The 22,472-nt window shown below is 40.8% G+C and overlaps 1 protein-coding gene across 2 annotated transcripts in view; it reads left to right on the top strand.

Moving 5' to 3' along the window:
• The window catches only part of nlgn2b (neuroligin 2b), a 42,632-nt gene extending 20,160 nt beyond the window's left edge, over nucleotides 1–22,472 (top strand). Inside the window, exons 3-9 of one of the 2 annotated variants that reach the window (XM_049742346.2) lie at nucleotides 1,110–1,163; nucleotides 4,162–4,311; nucleotides 12,560–12,745; nucleotides 14,476–14,741; nucleotides 14,874–15,027; nucleotides 15,612–15,978; nucleotides 17,287–22,472. In XM_049742346.2, the coding sequence (XP_049598303.1) occupies nucleotides 1,110–1,163; nucleotides 4,162–4,311; nucleotides 12,560–12,745; nucleotides 14,476–14,741; nucleotides 14,874–15,027; nucleotides 15,612–15,978; nucleotides 17,287–18,214 (2,105 nt within the window). In that variant the 3' untranslated portion in view covers nucleotides 18,215–22,472. Of the gene's footprint in view, nucleotides 1–1,109; nucleotides 1,164–4,161; nucleotides 4,312–12,559; nucleotides 12,746–14,475; nucleotides 15,028–15,611; nucleotides 15,979–17,286 lie in introns of both variants that reach the window. The other variant, XM_049742345.2, reaches the window with a different exon arrangement.

Genomic DNA, 22,472 nt, shown 5'->3' with positions numbered 1-22,472 from the left:
GAATAAAATAGTCTGGCAGAGTATATGACAAACTGCAGCATTTATGTGCTGGTCGTTAGCACCCCAACTACAAATCACAGAAATCAATCATTTAGATTGAAAATATATAATATGCGAGATGGAAAATATACAGTACACCCATTTGAATATAGGAGAAACCCAGGAAGAAAATAAGCACTGTAATTAAAATTTTCACAAAATGACCAAAGCTCTACTTTTAAAGCACTCACAGTGGGAAGTCATGCAGAGGACAGCCACAGCGGGACTTTGGTGTTTCTTTGCTTCAGGCAACAAAGCAGCCCAGTGCCTAACATACCTCATCCAAGAGAAAAGGATAGTAGGCCTGATTAAAGTCTGGACTATAATACTTAAACCACACAAAGAATTGATGACAAATGCAAGAAATATGTCAAAATAAGAGAACATAAAAACAACAATATTATGTTGAGAGGGAGAGTTGCAGCAAAGACCACAAGGTTTCTTCACTGGCCAATCATTTTCTGTTTTGTTTTTCAGCTTCCAAATAAAACTTGGTAATACAAAGTTTTGTTTTTCCCCAGCGTGCCTGTTTGCTGATTTACTTTTGTTCACACTGAGATTTACAGGAGTCGGATTGTGTTGCTGGAAACGATAAGCTCCGCTTGTCCTGTTTTTGCTCTTTGAGTAGAATATATGATCTCCTTACTAAATAGAACTGCAGACTTTTTTTATTCATGTGGATACAGGACCTGATTATGTGCGCTTGTCACAGTCATGGATCAACTTGCTTTTCTGACTGAAAAGAGTGATCATTTGATTGTTCTCATTTTTCTACACAAAACAGCATGGTGTCAGGAACGATTAGGGGAAGGATGGAGGAGAAGCAGCCCCCGGGGGTCATTCGCCAGGCAGTCCGTGACAAGACACTGAGCAGTTTAAACAGTTGACTTTTTGGTTATCTGCTCATAAAAACAACTGTGTAATCCTTAGTAACAAGTGTATCATTAGCTGTGTGTGGAAAAACAAAGTTTGCCATTCTGCTATTTTTCCTTGTCTTCTTTCCTGGGTGACTTGTGGTTTTGTGTTGCTACAATCATTTTGAATTTTCTTTCTTCTCCCCTGTTGCTTAGGTCCACTCACGAAAAAACAGGACGAATCGACAATGAACAGACCAAGGGATGAAGGTATTTTTTTTCGTGATATTTTCCTGTATCTTACGCTATGTCGTCAAATTTTCCTCCCATGTGTACAAATAAGGGAATACATATTTTCCACCGTTATGTAGCATTCTCATTTACACACAGACATCTGTCACAGTTGATTTAGCCAAATGTTTCTTTTTTGTGCTGGGGTATTTTATTTTCATTTCCTGAAAAGATCCACTACACGCTAATCACTTTTAATATGTGCTGCATTTGTTAAAATCAATATTTAGGCATAGCTAACCATTTTATTTATGCAACACTGTTCCTTTTCCAAACATTGTGAACTACTACTAAATACTGGATGATGTTTACTTCCAGAGACAGAAGCCCTTACTATTTTGATGATGCAGCCAAATAAGCACAAGCACAGTGTGCATCTGTTCCCATTTGCGTGCCCAGACATAGTGTACATAACAAAGTATTATGCACACATGAAGCTCTTTACATTTCTATTTGTACATCCGTGCCGGCTTTAGCTTTTTGCATGTGCATGCCCCAGCGCATTTGTTCTCATTTGTTCCAATGTGTGCATTTGCACCGTAAAGAAAGGAAAAGATCTATATAGGATTACAAAAGCGGGAGGCTATGAATGGAAGATGGGGGGAAAACAGTAATAATGATGAGATGACATTTATAGCGCTTTGGACGTGATAGAGATGTAGAGAAAGACGGCAGAAGCCAGATGAGAACCGGGCCGGTAAAGCTTGACATTTATGTCAACACATCGGATGGATTAGAAGGAGTTGCGAAGGCCAGAACTCGTCAGTTAATTGCTTCGATTTGGAGTACGCAATATGCCCCAAAACGTTGGTTATTTTTAAGTTATATTCAAAATTTGAGGGCGTACCTGTAGTCCTGAATCTAGTGAATGTTTTTGGTGGCAGCTGAAGCTGGATTGTTCTATTGGGAGTCATGGAGATGACCCCGAAAATGTGCACATGTATCACCTTTATACTTATCCAGTTCTGATGAGATCATCCTTGCATCTAATTCACTTTTCCCATCTCAGTGAGTGCAGTGAGCAACCTTTTTTTTTTCACGTGAACGGCTTAATAACCTACACGTTGTTTGAGATGCTACACGAAACATATTTTATTTTTAGATTTATTTTAAAAATGTGAAGAGAAGAAATGTTACAGCTCATTTTTCAAAGACTGGGTTGTTACATTTAGTTTCAGAACAATTGCTTTTTCAATTCATGTTTCTGTGATCCCACAATGAATATTAAAACTTCCGATTATTACCGCTGTACTGAAATATTAAAAGCAAACAATGATTCATTCTCACTTGAATCCGAAAATGATTTGGCATTCATTATTAACAGCCATCTCAATTCCAGCCTACACCAGTTTCCGCATTCCCCTCAAATATACAATTACAAATTAATAAATGGCTGTAACCTAAAGCAAGCAGTCTGTTAGCATGGTTGTGTGTGTTGTGTATATTTGTTCACAGACATTGAAATGGCATTTACAATCACAGTTTGGGCCTCGGCATGACAGCTACATGTCAATTGATTAGTTTCTGTTTGCCAAAGAATTACATTTTGCGATAATGCCTTCATGCAGGCGTGTGACTTCTATACTGTCCTGGTATTGCTAGCATAATTGAATTTGTTTACAGGTCCTCTGGGAAATCAGAGCAAGTTTAGAATACACCAGAGAAGAGCAGCGTGTTCAAGTGTGGGACAGAAAATTGTTTAATTTTTTTGTAGCTGTCTGCTTTAGTCACTGGTGTGATCCATAAATGTTGCAGCTTGTCGTGTCGTGCACATTTGTGTGTGTGTTGTGTGTGCGTGTGTCGCACTCAAGACTATATGCAACCTGAGATTCAGGTGGTGATGCAGACGGCTGTGCAAAGACGTGAGTTGAATCTGTTACCACGGCAACAGGCATTCAGTGAGTCGGTGCAATGGAATGGCTGGTGCAGTTCTATTAGCGAGAAGCAGTTTCCATAGCGACTCAGCATCGCAGCTGCCGATGCAAGCATTGTGCATGTGTGTGTCTTTCTGTGCGTGTGTGTGTGTGTCTGTTTGAGGACGATGTGAATGTGAGTGTTCATTAGCGTATCCCACTGTGTATGACTGGCTTTTTAGCATCTCATGTTTTTTTCATCTCCGCTATCATGTTGTTGTTTTTCTGGTGTGAACCTTCCGAACCACGTCGTTAGCCCCCCCCCCCAACACACAAACTTGTGCGAACACACGCACACGCGCACACACTTGGGTTCTGTCACGCTGTCCTATTTTCATCCTCTTCCCCTCTGTCTTATACCTCTTTATCTCGCTTCCTCTCCTGCTATCTCTGTCTCAGCCCCATCACCAAGTGCTTTGCCTCATCGGGGGTAAACAGATGCTGCGGCTGTTATTTATGTTTCCACTTGGTCTACCTTTCATACAAATTATCCACATGGCCTGCACAGTGCAGACACTCATTTTAACCGGGCTGCACCGTCAAAGCTGTCAGAGCTCGGATTCGGAGACCATACCAACGACGCAGTGAGAGGGGGGAGGCAGTGAGGCTGAGCTCCAAACATGGATGGACTCAAAGACACCGCAAGCAGAGAGTGCATCAGAGCTGGATGTACCATTTTCCCAACACATAATTTTGTAAGGTGGCATCCCTGCTTGGGATGAGGGACTATATGATAAAAAGTAGAAACATTTGCACTGAAAATTTGCAGTGAAGATTTGATTGACACGTCATTAATATTAAGATAGTTAGTTTGTATTAAAGTCAAATTGCCCCAAGGCTCAGCAAGTCATGGGATATTTGTGCAACCTTCATATTTTGCTTTTTTTTGTATTAAGTTTGAATAACTACAAAAAATGGAGTTCATTTGAATTTCACATTTTAATGTTTCATACTACATTATCATGTTCTGACCTCAATTTGAATGTGTGGGATGCAGCTCCTTGAAAGTGCTTGTTTAATTTTCTAAAGTCAGGTTTGATATATTTTGTGTGTGTCATCCGCAGATATTCGGGATCGACGTAAGAAGCCAGTGATGTTGTTCATCCACGGCGGCTCCTACATGGAAGGCTCAGGGAACATGTTTGATGGCAGTGTCCTTGCGGCGTATGGAAATGTCATCGTGGTCACCATGAACTATCGACTGGGCGTGCTTGGTAAGTGTGGTGTCACACGTTCTATTTGATGCTTTTGTCTCTTTGAGCCATTTCACCTTGGTGGCCTCCATCCTTGTTTGCATTCCGCCAGTGAAAACTAGAGTTGCAATCTGTGCTATTATGTAGGATAAAGTGGTAAATGTGTCCCCTTTGTCACAATTTCGCTGCACATGCCACCAATACAGCAAACTCATGTGTTTACATTCATCATCATCATCTTTTGCACACATTCTCTGTGCGGCTACCCTGTTGAGTAATCAGACCTTGTTTGGTGCATCACGCCTGTTTCAACACTTGTGAACAATGACAAACATGGGGATGAGAGGAGTTTAGGATGCCATCCAAGAATGGCATTCCATATTAACACAGGGTAACATGATCCAGTCCATTGGGGAGACGCCCAGGGACAAGGACAAAGTGAGTTTGGTGACTGCAACCTACAGCTGTACCCTGCCCACTTCATCAGTGTGACACTTTAAACATGCTGTCAGACTAAGTCACAAACATTAGCAAGTTGAGCATGTGATTCGTGACCACAAGTTTGCAAAGTTCACCAAATTCATATTTTGACATGGTTGTCTTCTGTGGTTTGTTTTGCGACAAGCTGTATCAACAGCAGAATGTAGTGTGTACTTTGAGTATTCAAGGCGGAGATGTTTGATATGCACTCATGCATTCCACAATATGTTTACTGCTCTGCAACTATCCCATTAAGATGCAGAGGGAACACGTGTTTAAATAGGTGGGTATGATTCTGCTCGAGTGATTCGGAGTCATGACGCGGATGCCCTTGATTCTTTTACCACTGTTGTCATGTGGTTGGACGCAAATATGCTTTAAATAGGTTACTGTACTAAGCCGAGTGTGCTTTTGTTTGTGTATGCGCAGAATAAATGTATGTTTCCAATTGACTGTGTGTGTGTGTGTGTGTGTGTGTGTGTGTGTGTGTGTGTGTGTGTGTGTGTGTGTGTGTGTGTGTGTGTGTGTGTGTGTCTGTGTGTGCACGTGTATGTGTGTGCGTGCGTGCGTGCGTGCGTGTGTGCGTGTGCGTGCGCGCGTGTGTGTGTGTGCGTGTGTGTGTGTGCGTGTGTGTGTGTGTGTGTGTGTGTGTGTGTGTGTGTGTGTGTGTGTGTGTGTGTGTGTGTGTGTGTGTGTGTGTGTGTGCGTGTGCGTGTGCGTGTGTGTGTGTGTTCGTGCGTGCGTGCATGCGCGCGCACTAGCCTGCTATATTTCAATAGTTTTATGCTTTAATCTTTCGGATTGTCCAGTACTTACATGGCGGCAAACTTATTCACGCCATCTTCATTTCATGCGACGCCTGTACCTTTAAGAGGCTGATAGGGGATCAGGAATAAGGAAGGAAGACAGAGCAGGGAATGGAGGCAGATGAGCAAGAGAGAATCATAGAGAGACAGTGAGAGAAAGAGAAGAGGAGATGGGAAAGGGCTAAAAATAAATCTTCAGAAGTGCCTTTTCAATCTGCAGCATTGCAAAGTATTCATTCAAAAGAAGGCTGTACCAGTAGGTCCAATTGCACCTCCACATTTGAGGTTGCGTACCCTGACACATATCCACATGGCTTTTTTTCTTTTTTCTATAAAAGCAGAACCCTGCATTTTGAAGTGAAATATTTATATAATATCCATAATATTAATGTGGAATCCAACTGGAATAAAAAATACAGCAAGGAGCATAGGTCAGGTGATGGTTGCGAACCTTCCTCACCTGCTCCTACCTTCCTCCTGCTCCAGGCTCAGAGAGCCTTCTGATTTGTGCTGCACAGCCATCTGTTCACATTAATGAACTAATTAACTAATTAATGAACTCTGGAGAAAAAGACCACCGTCCTGGGCTCTGGGTGTGAGTGTATTTTTCACCTCAGGAAGAAGAGATATATGTTTCTACTTTGGGATGCTGCCAAAATTGAGCTAGTTGGTTGCACGTGTACCTGGCGTGTTCTTCAATGAATTCCACAGCTTTGAAACTAAGGTCAGGTAAACGCTAAAGGCACGATTTTGCACGATTCTGATAAAGGACATCAACTATTCTGTCTTATAACATTTTCCTATACAAGAATATCCATCTGCTGGAAAAACAGGACTTACCAATAACCTCTGCTGAGATCTGTGAGCGTGAACTCCTAATGCAGTGTCACATAAGAATAATTGAACCACTAATGTGTGGTGATGAATGTAAAATATTGTTATGAGTCATTCATAGGCACATGCGATAGAGGGAATACATGGAACACCAAATGTGAATAGTGAGTACATTGTGAATTCAAACTGCCAAATGACAGTATAGTTGAATTTCATTAAATTACTTTACATGATTTAAAAATATATGTAAATTATTTTGTTTTATGAATAGAACGGTGCCTTAAAACATTTTTAAACTCTTATAGTGCTTTCCTAACTGACAGCTCAATTTCACTAGCGAATCTCATTACTGCTGGAAAATGGGAATTCAAATCAAAATTATCCTTAATAATTAATCGTGTTGTGCAGGAAAACAGCCAAAATGACAAAGAACCTGACTTGCTGATAGTGAAATCAGAGAGCATGAAGATTGTCACTACCTCCCTCTGTGTCTCTGGAGTCCCCTCGCTCAGGGGTCACCTACCCCGGGGGTCCATCGTGCACTTGGCAGTCACCCAATTGCCTCAAAGTTAGCCATCACTCTACCACATGTAGTGGAGCGGCTGTTTAGCAGCCCTTCTGAACTGGAATTTAACTTTTCACCAACAACTGTGCAAAAACAGCTGGAAATGTTGTAATGTGCTTGGTTACTAGTCAGCTTTGCCATAAAAAATTGCTTGACCTTTCCTTCATCCAAAATAAGGCTGTTTGTTGGAAAAGACTCAGTTATAAGAACAAATATGTATTATATTAATATTGGTCTGCCACTGTTGTTTTGGTAAGTACTGTATTTGTGCATGCCTAAAGGAAATCCTAACACGGATGCAAACTACCCAGTTAATGTTCTTGTTTCTCAAAAAAAAAAAAAAAAATGCTTTTGGAGAACTTTTGCTAGTTTACAAAATGCTGCCAATGATTGATACCGTATTTTCCGGACTATAAGTCGCTCCGGAGTATAAGTCGCACCAGCCATAAAATGCCCCAAAAAGTGAAAAAAAACATATATAAGTCGCTCCGGAGTATAAGTCGCATTTTGGGGGCAATTTATTCGACAAAATCCCACACCAAAAACAGTCATGAACGAGCAACAACAGGCTAAACGATAGCAACAACAGGCTAAACGATAGGTATGCTAACGTGACAAACACAAACAAAGAGCTGAGAACGGGCCTGACGTAACATATAGAGTGATTAAGGACAACTATTACATGAATAACATGTTTATAAAACCATCAGTGTCACTCCAATTCATTAAATAGCAACAACAGGCTAAACGATAGGTATGCTAACGTGACAAACTCAAACAAAGAGCTGAGAACGGGCCTGACGTAACATATAGAGTGATTAAGGACAACTATTACATGAATAACATGTTTATAAAACCATCGGTGTCACTCCAATTCATTAAATCCATCGATCGTTCTTTGTCAACAATGGGTGCGCGCGACTGAGGGCGCTTGCACTTCAAAATATTCCACAGGCTCATATAACGATAGATAAACTATATTTCAAATAACTATAATATAATATAAGCCAATAATATTATCAAACCATCCGTGCACTTTAAATCCATTAAATCCATCGGTCAAATTCCTCGTCCTTTGTCAACATCGCCGCGCGTGCGCCCTGACGTCAGCCTCGTCTTTATTCCACAGATCTAGTATATAACTATATTGTAGCGTTAACAAAGTACAAGGATAGACGTGGGTTTGGTATACGGCTCTTTATTAAACAAAACAAACTTCCAAGCGTGTGGCGGCGTGGACTTCCAGACACGAGAGCTCCATGGCATAGGACCGGGCGTGCGTAATGGCCATGTCCGAGCCCCGCGCACCGTTCAGCGGACAGCCACTCGGCCGAGCGTCGGCCCCCGACTCAGTAGAGACCGGGCGTGCGTAAAAGCCATAATAGTTTTTCAAACCTTCTATGTCACTCCAAATCCTTAATTCCTTCAAACTCTTTGTCCTCCGTGTCACTTAGAAATGATCACCGCTAATGATGGTAGTCCTTGTGTGGGCACGTTTGTATGTAAACAACCGGCGCGCCGCGCTACTGACGTCACTTGAAATAGTAATCCATTGGTACATCATGGTTCTCCAAACTTTCTTTCTGCTGCTCGATTACTGTTTTCAGCTGCATATTTTACAACTTGAAGTTTGTAACCTGCAAAATATGAGTTTCTTTTTGGTGTCATTTTTCTTAAGCCCACCCAGTTGATGAGTCACGGCCAACGGTAAAATTTAGAGCGCCTTCATCCAGTTTCGTCTGAAAATATAATTTTTTTTGGTTGTTTTATCAAAGTCAAAGTCTGCTTTATCGTCGATATATTTTTTTATATACTAAGACACACAAAGAGATTGAAATTACATTTCCACTATCCCTCGGTGAGATAGTACACATATGCATACAAGCAACACAAAAAAACCCCAAGAAGGCACTAACAATGAATAAATAAGAGTATTGAATAAATGATAAATAAACAAATAATAATAAATAATAATAATAAATATAAGAGGAGCAAAAATGGAGCAAGTGTACATACAGCAGACAGTGGACTTGGATATGGTGCTTTAAAGTGTTAATTGCTTTATTTGATGTTTTCTCTATTTTTTATGTTTTGAATATGTTCAAGATAAAGAAATAAAAGCATGTGAAGTGATCAACTATACTAAAAATAACATGGGAAGTGGTCAACTATACTTGTAAGTGATGTCTTAATGATCAAGTAAAAATTTGTGAAAAAAAACCATATATAAGTCGCTCCTGAGTATAAGTCGCCCCCCCACCCAAACTATGAAAAAAACCGCGACTTATAGTCCGGAAATTACGGTACTACTTTTTATCTCTTTTCAAAAAATAGTGTCGCGTAATCAGACCCTTAGGCCAGCACTAGCTTTGTTCATTTGATTCCCATTTTTTTTACAGCACAGTTATTTTTACTCAGTAAAAATGTACATACTGTATGTGTTTGGAAAGATATTCATTAGGGCTTCATTTCGTTTAGGATTCAGAAGTAAGTTAAATGTAAGGGGAGCTGGACTAGACAATGACTTTTTATTTATTTTAGTTTTTTTATATTTTGTCTTACTGACTTTGATGTAAGACACCCTGGAATAGTTGTGTGGCTACTATTACTTGGTTGTATTTATTCCTATTATTTAATAATATTATATTATATTCAATTACTCCGCACCATGCGTTCATTCATTGAGTTTGACGGTCTTCAGCATTTATTTAAAGGTTAACAACCCACACTTTGCAAGCGGCAAGAGTTGAATATGCAAAAGTTCGCATACGTTAAATGCTGCTCTCAGCACTTAATCCAGGAAGAAGCCCAACTCAGCAGATAGATAGATAGATAGATAGATAGATAGATAGATAGATAGATAGATAGATAGATAGATAGATAGATAGATAGATAGATAGATAGATAGATAGATAGATAGATAGATAGATAGATAGATAGAGCACAAACTTAGTGAATGAGAAAGACGAGTTTTTTTGTGCATCAATGGTAGGCAGCATATGTAACATCCTTCGTTACCCTTGAAAAGACAACTACAGAGTAGCCATGAAGTTCACAAACTGTTTTGTGTTGTGGTTCCGTTTTGTGTGTGCGGGCGTGCATGCGCGTGCTTGAAAATGTGCGTGCGTGTCTGTGTTTGGGCAAGCGCTTTAGCGAGTATGTGCCCATATTATTTAGCCTGAAGCTCTGGACAGTTGCCAGGCAACAATGGCAGGAAGCTCAGCACCCAGCCACAGAGCAGACACTTCCATATGACTCTGGTTTTGACAAGAGGCAAAGGTCAGCAACGATACCTTTTCAGGTCACAGTCACATTTGGGAGAAAGTTAGTCATTTGCAGAGTTGATCTGAGGATAACGCCTTTATTCTTTTGCGTACATTTGTAATCTAAATAATATCTGCCGCCTGTCTTATTGTGATGACCACTCTTTGTTTTTGTAAGATACATACAGCACAGTGGTTAGCATATCTGCCTCAAAGTTTGTATGGATTTTCTACATGTACTGTAGTTTTCTCCCACATTCCAGAAATATGTTAATTGATGTGAGTGAGAATTGTTTGATGCCATTGACTAGCAGCCAGTCCAGAGTGTACGCCACCTCTTGCCCAAGGCCAGATAGGCCCAATGAGGACAAGCACTCCACAAACTAGATGGACGGCTGAACAATCAGATACTCAAAGCTCCATTGTTGTTGCGACTTGTACAAAACACAGAATGTTTCAGCATGTCTGCCTTTTAAATGATACTTAACAATCGCTATTGTGGTTCTGGTTTTCATTAGTGATTGAAATTCATCCAACTATCCATCCAACGAATTGGTCCATTGGTTTGATGACAGGCACTCACATACGGCACATTAACTAAATGCACTGCATCGTACTAGATTTTCATGCAGCTGAGCTCAGTGTGATGCAATGCAGTTCAAAACTTACTGCAAACTGCAGCTACAAAAATGAGTATTTTATTACTCTGACAATGTCTAACAAAATTAAGATTGCGCTGAGCGAATGTAGTTTACTCGTGGTGGAGTCATGCAAATATGACCTGGTAGTTAAATGTCTAAAGTCTATTTGTCTGTCTGTCCTGTCTATGGTCTATGTCACAAGGGCAACGGATGAAATTTAGCTCCCCCTAATTCCGACTGGTTTTACACTGGGATGTTTGTATATATGTCTATATATTTAGTGTTCATCAAACTGGTACTGTCCTGTCTAAATAAATAAATAAATAAAATAAAATAAAACCTGCTTGGACCTGAATTAGCCACAGCCTTTTATACACACAAAAAATATTATTGAAGATTTTATAGGTGTGGAAGACAATGTGAACATTGTCAGTCTTAATGTCATCAGAGTGGATCCCACCCATCGCTAAATGACTGTTGGGACATGCTTCATCTGATGATGTACAGTGTAACACAGTATTATGAATCACAATGACTAAGTTAGGGCAACAAAATCACTCCACGTTTAAAGTGCTGTTGACTGCAATGTAAGTACGCTGAAGAGTGCAAACTCAGACGTGAGCGTTTGTCTGATTGTTATCGAGAGGTCAATTTGGTAGATAGTCGTCGCTACTCAGCACCATCATCGCTTGCATATCATTGTCAACTTTCAGGTACACACTTGCTCACCCCACATACACAGGTTCAAAACAATCAAGGTGAACCAGAATAAAATGACAAACCACAGCCACAGGACACTGACACCAAGCCCTCTGTGCGGTCACTGAGAAACCCATGAGGCGGGATTATTGCCACAGCCTGTTACAACTCCAGTGCTAAGAGATTCCTCAAAAAAAAAAAAAAAAAAAAAAAATGAAGATAATTCAATAATAATTTAAGATAGGGATGGACAAGTACAGATACCAGGTAATAGTATCTAGTCACCATAGATGCGAGTAAAAACAAACAAATAAAAACATAACTCACCATTACACTGAATGTAGTTGTTGTAATTAGCAGAAGTCATTCCCATCTCTGGGTAATGGGAGACAATTACACACGAATGTTACTTAAATCCAGTATACGCGATAATTATTTTTGGGTCGCCATTGTTGTTGCTTCATAAAAAATGCATGTTGGAATTAGAAACTAGGTATTAAGTGTTTTGGTTGGGGACCACTGCCTTAGAGCACGTTTTCCCCAATGTTTGCGGTTTATAGTATGTGACACATTAAGCGTTCAAGGCTAACAGTAGTAGAATGGCAACAGAAAACACGTTTGTTTCAAAAAAGACAAAGCTAATTGGCTAAATATTTTTTGTCCTTTACAAAGCCTGAGGTGTGTCTTCTTGTTACATAAATACATGTATTTGCAGCCAAAATATGTACATAAACCATACTGAATATCTGTCCAGCATTGTTGCTCTCTTGTGCAACATTGGTATGAGGAAATTAATCAGGTTGGAATGATTTTCCCCCAGACCTAAACTTGAGTTGTAGCCTCCGTTTACAACACAGTCAAGGCCCATAATTATTTCATACTGTGCCTCTAAATTCCTGCCCCACTGTTTGTACACAATCTTTTTAACTTTGTCATTCTCCCTCACTTATTTTCCTGTGTTTGTTTTAATTTACTTTGCAGGCTTTTTGAGCACAGGGGACCAGTCTGCCAAGGGGAACTACGGTTTGCTGGATCAGATCCAGGCGCTGCGTTGGCTCAATGAAAATATCGGCCACTTTGGAGGAGACCCGGAGAGAATCACCATCTTTGGCTCGGGGGCCGGTGCTACCTGTGTGAACCTTCTTATCCTCTCTCACCACTCTGAAGGTAATCATCTGCCTTGGGACACAAACCACATTGAAGCTGATGCTTAAAAGACAAACACACTGTGGGAACTGACTGAACAGGCATTTGTTTACAAAACCTGACAAAGCTCAAATAAGTTCATTTCAAACAAAGTTCTGAGTCAAGAAAGTGAGACAGTAAAGCTCACCTCTACGAGAACAATGACGTAGTGGCTTGTTAACAGGTGGTATGCTCAAATATAGTACCTCTTGGCTTTTATTTTGTTTTAGCGGTGTGGAAGATGCAGTGACTTTGGACTTGAAAAATTAGCCCCACTTGTATCTCGAGGGACAAAAATTGCCAATCTGCACTACCAAATTTGTTTGACATGCAATGTTAGTACATGGTTAAATTATCTGGCTTATGAAATCTAAAGTGAATATCAGTTCGGGCAGTGCTTGACTTGATAGATGGCTACTATAAGCATGAAGACCATAGTCACTTTAGGGCACAAGACCAGTAATCATTCCAAACATTGCTTGTCCATGTAGCTGTAAAATCAAAGAGCTATACTGGCTGTGCTTGTCTGAAAGTAATAAGCCCTGTCTGGACATGACATTACATAAGATATAGTATGCTACAAACCTCACTAGACTTGACATTGAAAAAGGACCACATTTTTGTGTGGTATTGTTTCTTTGTAAAATGCCCTGCTTTGCACATTTTCACTGCCTTGTATTGGTTTGACGTCAAAATCTGATTAATTGAGTTCACCCACTAATCCTTAATTATTTGTTTCTGAATGGGCGCAATCGAAATCACACAAGACGTTTGAGCCGCAAATCCATTCGTGTGATTCTTAATCTGAGATTGTGAATGGAAACAGTAATGTAAGGTTTACTTAATACAACTAAAAGTAAAATTAAGTTAAACGCTTTCCTATGTCACATGGTCTGGATGCGCAAACTTGTGGCCGCAAGGGTAATTGCACCCCATAGGTGCATTCATATTGCGGTTGTTTCAATTCTTTTGTATTGGATCTCATTCAAGTGTGCAGGTGTACCTAATGCAAGTGTAAATGTAAAACCGCTAAGTGTATATCACGTTTACGGTCCTAACAAAAGCCTCTTGCACACACTTTGAAACGGGGCAATAATTCTGAGTGAATGCAGACAAAGTTGGAGCAGCTTTTAAAAGGCACTGTGTGCGCAGAAGAGAGATGAACCGAGCTGAGAGGCGGCTTAATTGATTTCACAGGGAAAGGAAGCGGGGGTGGGGCACATGCAGACTTTGCTGCGTGTATGTGTGTGGGGGTTAATTATTAATGACAGAATCTGCAGATAAAAAAGAGGGACAGCAAGCCACTTTACATAACTGCAGTAGTGTTTGTCTTTCTCTTCCTCATCTCTTGTGCAGCCTTCATTCTGGCTTTATGTAACTCCATAAAGCAGGCTGGTCATCATTTACCTGACTGCTGTCTCTTCTTGTGTATCACACAACTACTTTGCTTTCCAACCCTAATGTGCATAAATGTCCTTTTGTTTGTCGCAATGAAAGTAGGAGAGTTGCTTCTTCATCTTGCGTCCAACACAATGCTCTATAAATGCTCTTCCTCCAAACGATGCATTATTTAGGCTCACTGTAAGGCAAGGAATGCATCTTCCACTGCTAGCAAAAGTGTGCCGCTGAAAAAAAAGGACACAGAGAGAGAAAAAAAATTTCCAATTATGTTTCTTTTCAATATTCTTCATCTTCTCCCATATTGTGTGTAGGTCTGTTTCAGAGGGCCATTGCTCAGAGTGGTTCCGCCATTTCCAGCTGGTCAGTCAACTACCGCCCGGTCATGTACACTAAGATTCTGGCTAAGAAAGTTGGTTGTACCCTGGGGGATATGGCTGAGTTGGTGGACTGCCTGAGGAGGAAGAGCTTCCGGGAGCTGGTGGACCAAGACATACAGCCCGCGCGATACCACATTGCCTTCGGACCTGTTGTGGATGGTGACGTGGTGCCTGATGACCCGGAGATTCTGATGCAGCAGGTCGGTGTGATGAGCTTTCTGGTTGCACCTTGGTTTGCGCTGTGCTTGATAAAACATAACCAGACAGTATGTGTATATTTGTGTACAGTATGGTGTTCTCCTGCTCATATGTGTTGTGAATATTCACACCAGGGTGAGTTCCTGAACTATGACATATTGCTGGGTGTCAATCAAGGAGAAGGCCTGAAGTTTGTGGATGACAGTGAAGGAGAAGATGGGATATCAGCACCCTCGTTTGACTATACCATCTCCAACTTTGTGGACAATCTTTATGGATATCCTGATGGTGAGCTGCCAATCTTCACTAAGTAACAAGCCATGCTGTAATTTATATTGATGGTTTTAGAAACGCATAAAAAATGAGAAAAAAATCCATCCCCCTAGTTTTTAATCTACATAAAGTAATTTTAACAAGTAAATGTCACAATTCCCTCACTAACCTAAACAAACTCTAGTCCAGCACCAGCAGCCACTGTTTCGCTCATGAGACCTGGCATTTATTAAAATGTTAAATATTTGTTCTGCTGAGCTGTTCGAACAAACCCAACAAAAGAGGTGCTTTCAGGTTGTGTGGGTCTTTTGAGACACAAATGTTTGCACATTATATTTCTCAGATGAATTATTGACTATTTGTTTATGAACTTGTTTTATTAACTCACTGATAGTGCGGTATTACCTGACTTCATTCGGTTCCTCCTCACCGAGTGTCAATGCTTGTTGGTATTTACGTGACTTGTGATGGACTTGCAACGAGGCTCCGGCTCTTTCGGCAAACTCCACCTACCATAAATGGCTCAAATCCTGTCACACACCTTGATCCATTATTCCCCACTTTGTTCATTTTAGTGAACCTGTTTTGTTTCCTCCCAGGTAAAGATATTCTGAGGGAAACCATAAAGTTCATGTATACAGACTGGGCTGACCGGGACAACAGCGACATGCGGAGGAAGACCCTCTTGGCTCTCTTCACAGACCACCAGTGGGTGGCTCCAGCTGTAGCCACCGCCAAGCTGCACGCTGAGTTCCAGTCGCCCGTCTTCTTCTACACTTTCCACCACCACTGTCAGACAGAGGCAAGGCCTGAATGGGCCGACGCAGCCCACGGAGATGAGATCCCCTATGTGTTTGGCATTCCCATGGTTGGAGCCACTGATTTATTCCCATGTAACTTCTCAAAGAATGATGTGATGCTCAGTGCTGTGGTCATGACGTACTGGACCAACTTTGCCAAAACGGGGTAAGTGAAATGCAAAATTAATAAAGCACCTCAAAACTCAAAGGCATGCATCTTCTATCAAGTAATGGTTAAAAAAACATTTTATTTAAATCACTTTTTTTCTGTGTTTATGTGAACTACAGTTAATATTCAGATGGAAAGACAATTAAATTCTCTTTAAACGTGTTCTCAACTATAATGATGAATGAGTGCTGCATTTTAAAAGTCGCATTGCAGATTTGTTAACCTGTGGGGATATTCAGTCTTTGAAGTACCACAATACAGTTTATTCTAGTTAGTATCAACACGCAGTGGGTGTTTGAGGGACACATTTCTATTCAGAGCTTTAGAATTAACGTTTTAATTGGAAAAGTGTTCAGTTTCAACGTTTTTTAACCGTGTTCAACATCACGCACAGTCCTGATGACTCATCCGCAGCAATAAAATTTGATGACAAATATAATTGCAACATTTTCAACAGTAGACTGGACACAGAGCTAGTTTTGGGGTTTTATGATTTTTGTGAGGATCCCGCCTTGTTTAATCACATGCACAATAAATCAACTAGTGAGAAGCAAGTTGTTTAACATGTGTCCTTTATTCCACATTTAAATGATAGACTATAATATGCACTATCCATCTTGGTAAAAAAAAAAAAAAAAAAGGAGGTGCAATGATATCGTGCAAAGAGCTACATTTAAAATGTCTGCCTGTGGATACTAGGAGAACACCAAAACAGTTTTACGGTAGGCTATAGTAGCATAAATGTATTATTTAGTTTGTTGCAGTGATTGCGCATTGTGCATTTCATCTGGGTAGATCAAGTGTAGGTTCACAGCTGGCATAGAACCACCACAGTTATGCAGCGTGATAAATCTGTCGCCAGACCTAATTACATGTCATGTGAGCGTGGTGGCAATGCCATTAGATGGTCTATGTGTATATTTGTATGGTCTATGTGTATATTTACTATGGCGGCCAGTGAGAAAATACATTTGCAGTAATACGCATGCTAAACTTAACGTGTGTCTTTTTATGTCACTTATCTGGTTCACAATGGGAACGAATACATATTATAGATTAGAGGCAAATTAAACTGTTAAAAAATTAGGTCAGAAACGTATTATTGAGGCCTCCTGCATGTTCATATTGCAATAAAAAAATGGAGTTTCTAACGATGACTCATGCTTGTTAAGACTCATCACTGGTTGGATTTAATATGATTAGTGTTGTAACATCACTGCAAAGCGTATATGATTTTTTTTAAGTAGCGCGTGTGAATACCGCAGTTACAAAGACACACTCAATCTCTTTAATTCTGCTTTCTAGTGATCCGAACCTACCAGTTCCCCAGGACACCACGTTCATCCACACCAAGCCGAACCGTTTTGAAGAAGTCATCTGGACCAAGTTCAGCTCCAAAGACAAGCAGTATTTACATATCGGCCTCAAGCCGCGCGTCAGAGACAACTACCGGGCCAACAAGGTAGCCTTCTGGCTGGAGTTGGTGCCGCACCTCCACAGCCTCCACAAGCAAATAATCAGCTCCATCACCACCCGACTGCCACCCAGGGGGAACAACCACGGTAAGGTCAACCACAACACGGGAACCCACTCCACAAGGCACCCGGTAATCTCCACCTATCCACCTGAGCCGGACGGCTCCGAGAGGCCCCGAAACACTCCCTTCCCTCCGGAGACGAGGGATTACTCCACGGAGCTAAGTGTGACGGTGGCTGTAGGCGCTTCTCTCCTTTTCCTCAACGTGTTGGCCTTTGCTGCACTGTACTACAAACGAGACAAGCGGCACGAACTCATGCAGAGGCGTCACCGCCGCCTGTCCCCCCAGCGCGGCGCCACCATGGGCATGGGCGTCGGCCTCGGAGTCGTGGGGTCCCCGCCGCACAACGACCTGGCCCTGAGCCAGGAAGAAGAGTTGATGTCACTGCAGATGAAGCAGCAAAGAGTGGAGCTGGAGCACGGCACGCCCCTCCCTTCCCGTGGCATCCATGGTGACCTGGAACCCTTGCGGCCCCCGGTCTGCCCGCCTGACTACACGCTGGCGCTGCGGCGGGCACCGGAGGATGTGCCGCTCATGACGGCCAACACCATCACCATGATCCCCAGCACCATCAGCAGTATGCAGCCCCTTCACCCTTTCAACACCTACCCTCCCGTGCCAGCCCCGTCCACTACACCCGTCCCCAGCCATAGCAACAATGCCTTGCCACACCAACACTCCACCACTCGCGTATAGGACCCGGCACAAGCTCTGCGGCCCCTTTGTAGGCGCACCCCATACATCGCCCGCCACCCTCATCATGCTCTACACTTCTTTACTAGGTGTTTTTCATGAAGCCCTTGAATAAAGCTGCAGTTTGTAAGATTTTAAGCAGTGAGAAATACCTCGATAAAGTAGTCGTAGTCACCGCTCAAGGTTGGGTCGACTGTGATTGCCGAGAGACAAGCAATGGCAAATAACATTGTGCATTAAAATCTTATTCTTCCGCTTGCTTTACTCACTCGTGGTAGCCCCGGCCATAAGCACTTGAGGACTCAAAAGTGTTCAGCTGATTATTTCTTTAGCCTAAATTTAGTGTTCTGAGTCCCGTTTTCTTTTTTTTTCGAAAATTAAAGGTAAACTAAGGACACCAAAAGACATGATGCCGTGGCATTGCTTTTAAGCGCTTAGTAGGCTACTAATCAGATTGCTCTGATGTCAACCCCGCACCACTCGCTGCCTATCGGGGACATTTTTTCATGAACATTATCATTATGTGCGGCGATATCTCAACTAGATACAGGCCTCGATTCATTTCTCTCATTGGCACGTCAACTCAGCATTCACATGGAATTTATGAGCGCAGTCTTTGTATTCTCCTGCTAATTTCAAACATAGCTAATAGCACAGCCATTTGCCATCACATTCATACGACACAATAGAACGTTAGCTTTATTTTCTTTCAGCTCAAAAATGAAATATGCAGAAATGTGAGGTGGATGGAATCGGTGCAAGGTTCAAGCACTTACTAAATATTTAATCAGATCACTCTGATGTCATCACTATGCTGCTCACAGCGCCTGAGGGGCATAGTGAACGGTATTTGGGGATCGCTATGATTGGGAGTGATGTCTTTTACCAGTATCATAGTCCTCGATTCATTGCATTCTTAGTGAATTCAGCTCTGCATTTACGTTGCATATTGTAACTTCTTGTTTTTCGTTCTACTATGCTGAAAAAAATAATCATGGTAATAGCGTAGCCATTTGCCAATGCACAATTTAACCAAAAACACAACATGAGGGTCAATGAAAGATTATTTTACCCAATATTAGACAGGATGGGTTAACTACTTAAATGTATTGTCTTCATTTGCTGGGTGACAGTATTTCTCTGCAATGACATGCAATTTCTTTGCACATTTTTAGTTGCTGAAGTCTTCATGGGTTTATCATAGGTCAAAAGAATTTCTTCACTGATGAAGTGTAAAACGCATGAGCTTTGCCAGAGACAGTATATGCCCAAACACTCTGTCTGTCACGAGCCAGTGGTTTCTTGAAATTTACAAATTGCAGCTTTAAGGCCCAATCTGGAAGTGAGACTTGGTGGTGTGGGTTTAACAAGATGCTCCAACAGCTGCTACTGTGTTTTATGGGAAATCTTTGACGGGGCTGAGACAAGATTTTTTGAAAAAAATGGCATTGGGGTTTAAAATGGAATTTTCTGTCTCAGTCTTGGATATGTCATTTTGATATTTCCAGATTGGGGCTTTAACTTTTGGGTAGTACAAGGAAGTAAACATATTCAGTCTGTGGGTTGTAACCTGGAATTCAGGCTGCCCATTATGGTCATTACATCTCGTTCACAATGGCTCTGCTCATGTCCACTTGTTTATTTGTTTCTCTTTAATTATGTGTGTCTCTAACACGCACACACACACACACACGACACACACACGACACACACACGCACACACGCACACACTCCCACGCACACACGTATGCCTCCAACCCATTTCACTCTTTCCATTTCTTTGCTGCCTCATCGCATCCGCCCCCTCTTTCATTTCATTAATCCATTAACATAATGGCTCTTTCCTTTTTCATGCAATCCCATCAAGACTCGATTTCCCTTTTGGAGTCTTTTATACAAAAAAAACACAAATGTAAATGATGTATTATTGATAAATTGTAAGGATATGAATGGGGGAGAAAGATATTCTGATATCTCATTTTTACCAGCATTCTTGGTGCCAAGTACTGTGATAAAGTTCCTCTCTCGCTGGCATCCAGTGGACTGCCTGGAGAGGTCCACGCTGACTGTATCTTAACTGAAGGAATTACCATCATAAAAGTGCCAACCTTTTCATTTTTGTTTTTGACAAACACACACACCACTGATCCACTGTGGCTGGTCTCTTCTTTTAAAAGATGAAAACTAAATATTTTAAAATTCAGTATATCCTAATTTAAGAAAAGAAGATTTCTTAACTACATTGCATGATGTTCTTTCTCCTTAAGATTGTGGACCCGAACACTTTTTTTTTCATGAGTTTGGCTACATGACTTCATAGATATTTTTTTAAAGCAATTTTCTTCTTTAAAAATCAGCTGCACTTTGTGGTACTTTGAAAAATATTAAAATGTTAAGAGATGAATATTGTTAAAACTATAACAGAGTAAATATTTCCTCTATTTTTTTTTTCAAATCCTAAAACAGAGGCTGTGCCCCATTCCCACAACGACTTATCCCTCAAGCCTCCTTTTGTTTATTTTGCTCTTTCTCTTATCTTTTGCCAACAGTAATGTTTGCGCATTCACCATCTCTGAATGACATGTGAAGAAAACAATTTATGTTCCAGGAAATAAAAAAAGAAGCTTGACATGGCTGTAAGTCTACATTAGATTTGTGGATGTGACCAACATTAGCCACATGCTTTGCGTGTTTGAAAACTGCCTAACACCTATCTTCTCACCTCCTTTGTTGCTTTCCTCAACCAAGCGGGAGAATGAGATCTATTTATGATGGTGAGAACCTTGCAAAGTGCATTTCACATCACTTGCAGACCTGAATATGGACAGTTCTGAAGAAAACCCATTGACATTGAAACTGGACTGAATCATGATTCAGTGATGTGATGGTGAATTAGCTTGTCACCGCAATCAATGCACAGAGGGTGTGTTTTTAAAAAGCTGGTTTAAAAAAAACTTTAATGTTAGGCATTACTCATAGTACAAAATCAACGGGAATGGGATTCTCTCACTGTAAATGTTCTGCACCCTGTGTGCTGAAGATAACACACGGGAGCCCAGGACTGCCATTCCTTACAGGACTTGAGAGGACAAAAAAAAAAAAAAAAAAAAAAAGAAAGATACAAAAACCAACATACGGACAAAACTGTACATTTTTTAAAATGTAAGAGGACAAACTGGGATTTGTAAATATTATTTGTTGTTTGGTTTTGATTGACTGGCCGAACTTTCTGTTTGTGACAACAGGTGCAAAGTTTAGATGATTTACTTCATTTTAGCTCTTGTGTATGTTTAATTTGTCTTTTCTTCTAGAGCTCCTGAGCAAATTCCCTAAGGTTATGGGCACACCAGTAGCCTGCCTTTAAAGCAAAAAAAGGAAAGAAAAGAAAATTGACAAAAGTTCAGGTCAGTATCAACATGAGAAGGAGCTCAGGTAAGCTTTCGTACTGTGGTAATCAAACTGCGTATGACGGTTCAAGGAATTACATCGAATTATCCCATCAGTTGTGAAGACGGCTTTTGAATCAAAGAACTCCTTTCATTGGTTGAGAAGCCAAAGAACAGATGAAGGAAATGAGTCAGAAAAGAAGAGATAAGGCGGATATTTGAAATGTGCTCCAAACAAACCATGGCATATTATCTGTGATGCTGTTGGGTTTAATTGTTAGTGTTTCACATTGTCTTGAATTGTCATACGGTATAACCTGTCATTAGGAGGTTGTAAAATGTGTGATGCCCTTTCAGGATCTTTCCATAGTGATTGGTTTGCTTATCTTTTGCAATTTTGTCTGCACAATGTTTATAGGTTGGTTCAAAAGATCCTCATAAGTTTGTCAGGAGTTTGTTTGTATTGACCGCTCTTTTAAAATGACATAAGGGAAGGATGTATACAAGGTCAACGGGAAATGGAAGCACACTCACCAAGTTTACATATTTACACTGAACAGTTTCGATGTTGGCATTTGGTAGTGTGAAGGTGGGGAGCGTTAAAAATGTGGCAATTTATTTCTAGTAGTACAACATTTGTTGCTAGACTGGTAAAAAAAAAAAAAAAAGAAGAAGAAAGCTTGCACCTGTTTGTCTTGTTTATTTAGTCTGATTCAGTAACATTGCTTGAAGCTCCAGATACTGTGAGAGAGCATCATGACCACACAGGGGTTGAAATAATTAAAGTTAATATTTCTATTTCAAATAGAGGCTATTACACACTGTATGTTGTGTATCTGAACTGGAAAACATTAAAAACAAACATTGTTAAACAA

This window comes from Syngnathus scovelli, chromosome 15 (assembly GCF_024217435.2).
Source record: "Syngnathus scovelli strain Florida chromosome 15, RoL_Ssco_1.2, whole genome shotgun sequence".
NCBI classification, from domain to species: domain Eukaryota; kingdom Metazoa; phylum Chordata; class Actinopteri; order Syngnathiformes; family Syngnathidae; genus Syngnathus; species Syngnathus scovelli.
The sequence above is the reverse complement of the archived record's forward strand: the minus strand, read 5'-3'. Positions and strand labels throughout refer to the sequence as shown.